The sequence below is a fragment of the Nicotiana attenuata genome, unplaced genomic scaffold (assembly GCF_001879085.1).
Source record: "Nicotiana attenuata strain UT unplaced genomic scaffold, NIATTr2, whole genome shotgun sequence".
NCBI lineage: Eukaryota > Viridiplantae > Streptophyta > Magnoliopsida > Solanales > Solanaceae > Nicotiana > Nicotiana attenuata.
This window is the reverse complement of record NW_017670819.1, coordinates 132,015-139,697: the sequence shown is the minus strand read 5'-3', so window position 1 is coordinate 139,697 and position 7,683 is coordinate 132,015. Positions and strand designations below refer to the sequence as shown.

The following is a 7,683-nucleotide window of genomic DNA, read 5'->3' as shown; positions in this document are numbered from 1 at the left end:
ATATCCTCACATATGGCCCTCGGCCTCACTCAGTCCAGAAAAACATCATAAGCCCCTCAGGCATCAGTAAAATAGTAGTGCTCAGCCCAAACAACAGTGGAAATATCATTTAAGCCTCGAAGTTCAATTAAAGCAGCTGAGTTTGTAAAACAGTATAATCAACAGGACTGAGTTCAAGTGGTATATCAAAATAGTGAGGAAAATAGTGATAAAAATCCACGAAGGATTCAAGTAGTCAGCATTAAGCCCCAAAATATGGCAATAAGCCCAAATCATGATGATAAACAAGACAGCTCAGTCAAATACGCGGTAAAATATCAAACAGGAGAACCAAGTCACGATCCCCAGTAGTAAACAACCCCGCGCTTGCCATTAAGCATGTGTTTTACCTCAATATAGCACTACGTTGTGCAAATCCGAGTTCCAAACCCTCAGGATATCATTTACTATCATTACTCACCTCAAGCCGGCCAAAATCCTAGCTTGCTATGCCCTTGCCTCGCAAATCGGCCTCCTCACACGTCAAATCTGACCAAAACCACAACGAATACGTCACAATATGCCAATGGAACAATACCCAATCGAAAAGAATCGAAAAACATCAAAAATTACGAAATTTGCAAAACCCGAGCCCCGGGCCCACTCCTCGAATTTCAGAAAATTTTACATCAACGGATTCCTTATCTCGCCACGAGTCTATACATACCAAAAACTCCCAAATCCGAGCCCAAATGACCCATCAAATCCCACTTTGAAATACCAAATTTCCAAGCCCTAGCTTTACCCTCTTTTGATGAATTTCCACAAATTTCTATGTTAATTCTACCATTAAATCATGTATTAAGGTCAAGGAACTCACCTCCAATCACACCTAGTCGAAATCCCCTTCAATTTCTGCCCAAAAGCTCCCAAGGTCGATCAAAAATGGAGGAAATGAACTTAAGCTCGCGGAACCAAATGAGTTTTAAAACCCTTCTCTGAACAGTCTTTTTCGCATCTGCGGTTACCTTTCCGCATGCGACTACCGCTTCTGCGGTTTTCCATCCGCTTCTGCGGAACTCACTAATACGCCCAGGACCACTTCTGCGGTCCAATCCCGCTCCTGCGGTGACCGTATCTGCGCACAACCTATCGCTTCTGGCGGAAGACCCTTCATCAACATGGACCGCTTCTGCGGAATTCCTCCACATAGCCCACACTCGCACCTGCGACCAAATCTTCGCATCTGCGGAACCGCATATGCGGCCCCTTTTCTGCAGATGTGGAGATACCAGATATCAGCAAACCAGCAAATTTCACAACTCCAAAATCCATCCCGTTAGCTATTCGAAATCACCCCGAGGCCCCCGGGACCTCAACCAAAAGTGCCAATCCATCTTAAAACATCATTCGAACTTGCTCCAATCATCAAAACACCACAAATAACACCAAAACCCTCAAATTACATCGGCTTCAAGCCTAAGTTCTTCTAAAACTTCCGAATTACGCATTTGATCAAAAACCCGACCAAAATACCTCCGAATAACCTGAAATTTTGCACACACATCCAAAATCTCCTAATGAAGCTGCAACAACTCTCGGAATTCCATTCCGACCCTCGGATCAAAATCTCACCTATCAACCGAAATTTGCCAAAATACTAACTTTGCCAATTCAAGCCTAATTCTACACCGGACCTCCAAAATAAATTTCGATCACACTCCTAAGTCACAAATCATCCCTGAAGCTAACCGAATCATCGAAAATCACATCCGAACCCTCTAACTCATAAGTCAACATCCGGTTGACTTTTCCAATTCAAACTTTCCTTACAGAGACTAAGTGTCTCATTTCCTTCTAAAACCAATCCAAATCGACTCATTCACCCATGACTCCTATAATGAAACATAAGGAAGCAGAAAATGGGGGAAACGGGGCGGTAACTCACGTGACGACGGTCCGGGTCGTCACAGAGCGTCGCATGGCACGGCACGACTATGTAAAAGTGGCGGCCTGTCAAAAAGTCTGCTCTCTGATTATCCTCTCAAGCGCGCCGTATGGCGCGACACGCCTGTACAAGTTTCTCGAAGTTATTTCCTATTTTGGCTAGGAAAGTTTAGTTTCGTTCGGGCCCGTTCGTACAGGGTATAAATACACCGAAAATACATATTTGGAGGGACTTTTGACCTACGAAAGATTTGAGAAGCAACTAAGGAAAGAAGACACAAGAATTCATCAAGATTTCAATCAACGATCGGTGCAATACGGGAGTTTGTATCGAATCATTAGCATTGATGTTTTCTATGTTTTTAAAATTTATTGAGATGACTTTTTCCATTGCTATGGAGTAATTCCCATTAGGGTATTGACAGATACGGTGTTTTGATAACTTGATTAGGGACTCGATTCTTGGTAATTGTTGGAATTAATTGATGGAGTTTTAATTCGTATTGTGAAGTTATTTCTTATTTTACTTAATCGAAAGATGAGCTTGATATTGAATTTATTTACATTTTATGCTCTAGTTTAAAATCGTGATTCAGGTAGGTAATCGAAAAGGCCTCTTGAATTGTTAATCGAGCTAGAAAATAGAAAAATATTCGTGAGAAGTTACCTTTTAGATCATAACCATTATTTTATTTGTTGTAATTATTTATCGTGCTTCAATTGGATTAATTACTGAATTTAACATTTACGAAGAGGAACATTAACTTCAACTGTAATCTGATTATCTGTTGAATTCGTGAGAATCAACAGTATTATAGATTGAACTAACTCAAAAATTGGCTCCCGAGTCAATTATCTTGCACTTGTCTAGTCAATTATCCTTATTTCTCTAATTGATATCTCGTTGCTCATCTGTTGTCTTTTGTGGTTAATTGCTTAACTTTTAGTAATTAATCATAGTTGATAATGATTAAATCAAGTATTAATTTTCCTGTATAGTAATCAAACTGTTTAAATCCAATCCTTGTGGAGATGATAATTAAACTATACTATCTTTGACTAGCGAGCAATAATTTTGTGTTGTGTTTTGCACTCGTCAACTATGATGGTTTTCATGTTGATAGGAAAAGTACTACAGGAACATCATATTTTTTGGTTCATGCCTGGTGTCTTGGGGAACAAAGAAGCAAAACTCAGTGGCCCTATGTACAGTTGAAGCAGAATATGTAGCAACAACATCTTGTTGTACTCAACTACTACGGATAAGACAACAACTCAGGGAATACAGTATTTCTGTTAATATGTTCCTATTTTTTGTGACAACACCACATAAAAATTGCTAAAAATCCATATCGGCATAAGAGAACTGAACACATTAATATCATACATCATTTTCTCAAAGACAATGTTGAAAAAGGGAATATGTCAATAAATTTTTATAAAATTGAATTTTTGTTAAAGCACTGAGTAGGTTACACTTTCAAAGAAAAAAACTAGAACTTGAATTAATCATTGCCTCCCACTAGGTTGAACCCCATTGATTGGCTAGAAAATGAGTCAATAGATGTAGATAGTTGAGGTATCAAATACTTGATTGATTCAGTCTCATATTTAGTATACTTATTTGCTTAGAAAGTTTAATTGATGACTATACCTGGCGATATTAACTTATTGTGCTGGAAGCTTTATTGCATAAACGACTAAGGAGTTGCAAAGGAGTTGGTTTTTGGACTTAGGTACATGCCATCTTGTCTAAAATTATTGAAACCTAATAACTTAAATTACTGTTACTCTCAGACTTCCTAATATAGTTAGCATCACTCCTAGTTGTTATCAAAATCAAGGATCAAGGGAGAATCCTAGTGTAATTAGATATTTAGATTTTAATTAATTTTAAGAGTCTAGTCATAAAAAATAACTATTATTAGAGTCCCGTTAGAACTCAAATTCAATTACTCTCTCTCACTCTCTCTCTCTCTCTCTCTCTCTCTCTCTCTCTTCTAGTTAAATTAAGATTACTCTCTTTAAAAGCCCTCTATTGGTACTTCTCTCAAACCTCAATGTTCCTCTCAAATCCTAAGCAAGAACCAAAGCAAATTATCGTCCTCTCACCACCATGACTAAGTCTAACCAAACCTTTTCAAAAGCAAAATCATCGTCTAAGCCTACTAAGTCCAAAATTGAGAAGTCTAAGCCAAAGAAAAGTATAAATTCGGCTGGTAATTCTGAACCTGCACCTGCTATCTCTCCACCCATGCCCACTATTGTTACGGCACCATCACCCTTTGTTACTGTTACACCTGTAGTTTCTACTCCCGCTGCACCTCCATCTCCAAAACCAATCACCCATGAACCTGTATTCTGTCTCACAAATCACCTCCAAAACCACTAAGGTCGAGGCTACTTCAAGGAAACCAATAAAGATTGGTAAAGAAGTGGATTGTGCTACTGCTAAGGGGGAACAAAAAGTAAAGGAGGCTACTGCTCATGGGGAATCTGCAATAATCAAATATGCTCATGTAAAACCTCCTCCATAAAAACTTGTTGTTTTAGCCTCTACAATTGAGGTTTCCCCGTTGGAAGTTGTTGAACCCTTAAGTGACTCACCACATGTAGAAAGTACTGATGCAGAAAAGGAAGTAGTAACTCAAGAGAAAAATTTAGAAATAGTTGCAGACTTATCTGTGGTTGAGGGGGGAGCTGAGAAAGAAACATGGGATAAAGAAAGTTCTTATGGTAGTTTTTACAATTGAAATGATGATGATGATGAGGAGGAAACTCATAGCGAAGGAGAAGAAGAAACAAAAAAGAAGGGATAAGAAGTGCAGGAGAAATCTCAAAGTTCTGAAGAAAAGAAATGTGGGGATGAGGGTAAATTAGGTCAAGGGAAAGAAGGTGAGGTAGAAGAACAATTAGGTGAGCAAGTGGGAGATTCAGAAGAAGAAGAAATAGGAAGTGAAGGAGAAGATGACTCTGAAAGTGATGGTAATAAATATGAAAAAGAAAGTGAAGGTGAGGGTACTGAATCTGAATGCGAAAAACACAATACCAGTGAGAAATCTGAAGGTTATATGATTATTGAAAATACAGTCATGGCCTTTTAGAAGAAGTTCATGAAGAGGAAGGGTCTGAAGAACCTAGGCCTTCCTTAACTCCTTTTTAGGGGATGGGGAAGCTGATAGTGATGAGGATGATTTGCCATTATCTGAGGTTGGGAAGAAGAACAGGAAGACTCCTGCAAAACATACAAGACCAGTTTCATGGGCAAGAAGGGAAGTGGCTCCTTTCACTAGGACTCCTCTTACCAGGAGCAAGAGAAAAGTTGTTAATGAACAAATGATCAAGGAGTCCAGGAGTCCCAAGAGGTCAAGAAAGCAAATTCCTATTGCTGAAACTGCAGTAGAGTTGAGGAGGATGAACATGGTTTTTCCCTAAGTGTCAAGAAACCACCAATGAAGAAGACTACTGCTAAAACCCACCAAAGTAACTACCACCTCTCAGAAGACTAGTAAAAGGAAGAAGAAAATGGCTAAGTCTGGGGTAGTTGACAGGTTGACTAAGTTCAAAAATAGAAAAATATTGAATGAGAAGATACTTGCTAACACTGATGAAAAAGGCAAGGCCCAGTTGGTAGCAAATCTTGACCTACAGGGATGGATAGATATATTTGTTAAAGCCTTTCCCCCTGTATGTATGCCTACAGTGGTTGAGTTCTACGCAAATTTTTAGTTTGATGGCAAGGTATTAAAGAGTTACGTGAGAGGGTTTGGGATGGAGTTTGATGCTGAAGAGCTTGGTATGCTATTTAACATTCCTTCTCTAGGATTTGACAACTATTTGAAGAAGAAGTGGCCTGGTATTGACAATGATGTGGCCACATGAATTGTGATTACCAGAAAGTTCTCCCAGAAGTTTGAGCTGGATGCTCCCTAAAAGGTGTACAAAATTGACATGACACTTTTTCACAAACTGTTATTTTACTTTGTGAACTCTTGCATTCTGGAGATATAAGAGGAGGCATGAGGGCGCATTGCTTCATATGGCTGTAATGAATCTGCTGGATACATGTAGAGCCATAAATCTTCCTAACCCGATGATTCAACATATGGTAAGGGCTGTAGACACCTCCAAGCCTAAGCATGTTATGCCTTATGGCTTTATCCTAACTGAGTTGTTTGACAAGCTCAATATATCCTTATCTGAGCTGAAATGGGAATCACAATGATGTTATGGATTTTGTCACACTCAAACAGTATGGATATGCTGATATCAAGGCTAAAGGGCCAATTGATTATGCCATTTTTCCTCGAAGCAGCATGACTGCTGAACTCTATAAAAGGTTGGAGTTGTCTTTAGAAGAAAATGCTAGGCTCGGGAAGGACAATGATGAGTTGAGAAGGAAACCAGAGAGCTTAGGGAGGAGCTTAGAAGAGATAGAGAGGCTCATGCTCAACAGAATGCCACTCTTGTGAAAGCCTTGACCCCCTCCACCTCTCACCCTTGATTTTGGTCCTTTGCCCAGTGTCTCCCGTCTGTTTTTTGTTCGCTTAGTGGTGTTGTGTTTTGTCTTTCTAGTCTAGATTTTGAGTAGTTTGCAGGATGTTTTAGTCTATTTTATTTTAATGTTTTAGTTCAAGGCTCTGGGCTTAATTTGGCACTACTTAATGAACTGTCTTATGTTGTACCTACTTCTCACATAGTTCATATCATCATCATAGTTTATTTGTCTTGATGTTTCATGTGATTGTATTGTAGCCTCAATGGCCATAAATCTTGCATTAACTGTTGCTTAGACTGTCTAATAACTATTTTTTTTATGATGCCAAAAGGGGGAAGATAGAGTTGGGGGGGGGGGGGAGAGGGGTGATGCACTTGTCCTGGGGATATGTCTGTTCAAGTGTTTGTGTTGCTCACAATCTCTATTGCTCTCAACTGTGATGTACTGTGTATGTTTATGAATGCCATTACCTGGTTCATGAGCACAAAGTTTTTCATCATAAAAAAAAGAGCATTTCTTGAGAATTGGGATTTTGATGATTAACAAGTGTGTCAAGTGAACGTGTGCTAAGAACCAGGTCCTCAAGGCAGTTGCCGAACGTGTGCTCAGAACCAGGTCCTCAAGGTAGTTGTTGAAGGTTCTTACAAGACAGTAACTTTTACATAAAGTTACTATAGTCCAATATTGCTAAAAAGGACTCTTGATGCGATAAGGATTATTGCCCAAAAATTTCTTCCCGCATAATTGATAGACAAGAGTCACGAGATTTGTGGAGTCTGTGGAACTTTAGGATTGCTGCCAAATAAAAAGTTGACTGCATGTAGGACTCCCAAAGATCTCAAAAATTTCTGGGAAATTAAATACTTTCCTTATGGACTGATTTGCACATCAACTAAAGAACGACATACAACAATTGTAGTTTAACACTCAAGTTAATCATTAGTGTGCACTGAAAGTCAGTATGCTTCTTGAGTCTGTTAGTTCACGTGTATTAGGAGATTGAGTTGTATTATGATGTCATTCAAAATAAGTCAGCTGGAGTCATTATTTGAGTGTGCAAGTTAGAGTAACTTGTAATTCATTCAAGTAGTAGAAGTAAGAGAAGCGTGTGGGTATTGGTTTACAAGTTTTGTAATCAGTACATTTAATACATTTGTTCTACTGAAGTCGAAGTTAAAATCCTACGTGGTAGGTCGTATTTTTTGCACCTTTGAGCCGGGTGATTTTTCACATAAAATTGCTGTTCTTGTTTACTGTTT

The 7,683-nt window shown here is 38.9% G+C and overlaps 1 protein-coding gene across 1 annotated transcript; it reads left to right on the top strand.

Moving 5' to 3' along the window:
• Positions 1-4,042: 4,042 nt before the first annotated feature.
• Positions 4,043-5,361, top strand: LOC109243630 (histone deacetylase HDT2-like). Its single transcript, XM_019410589.1, has 4 exons — positions 4,043-4,289; positions 4,480-4,662; positions 4,807-4,992; positions 5,090-5,361. Exons 1-4 carry the CDS (start codon positions 4,043-4,045, stop codon positions 5,359-5,361), a joined length of 888 nt encoding a protein of 295 aa, XP_019266134.1.
• The last annotated feature ends 2,322 nt before the right edge of the window (positions 5,362-7,683 follow it).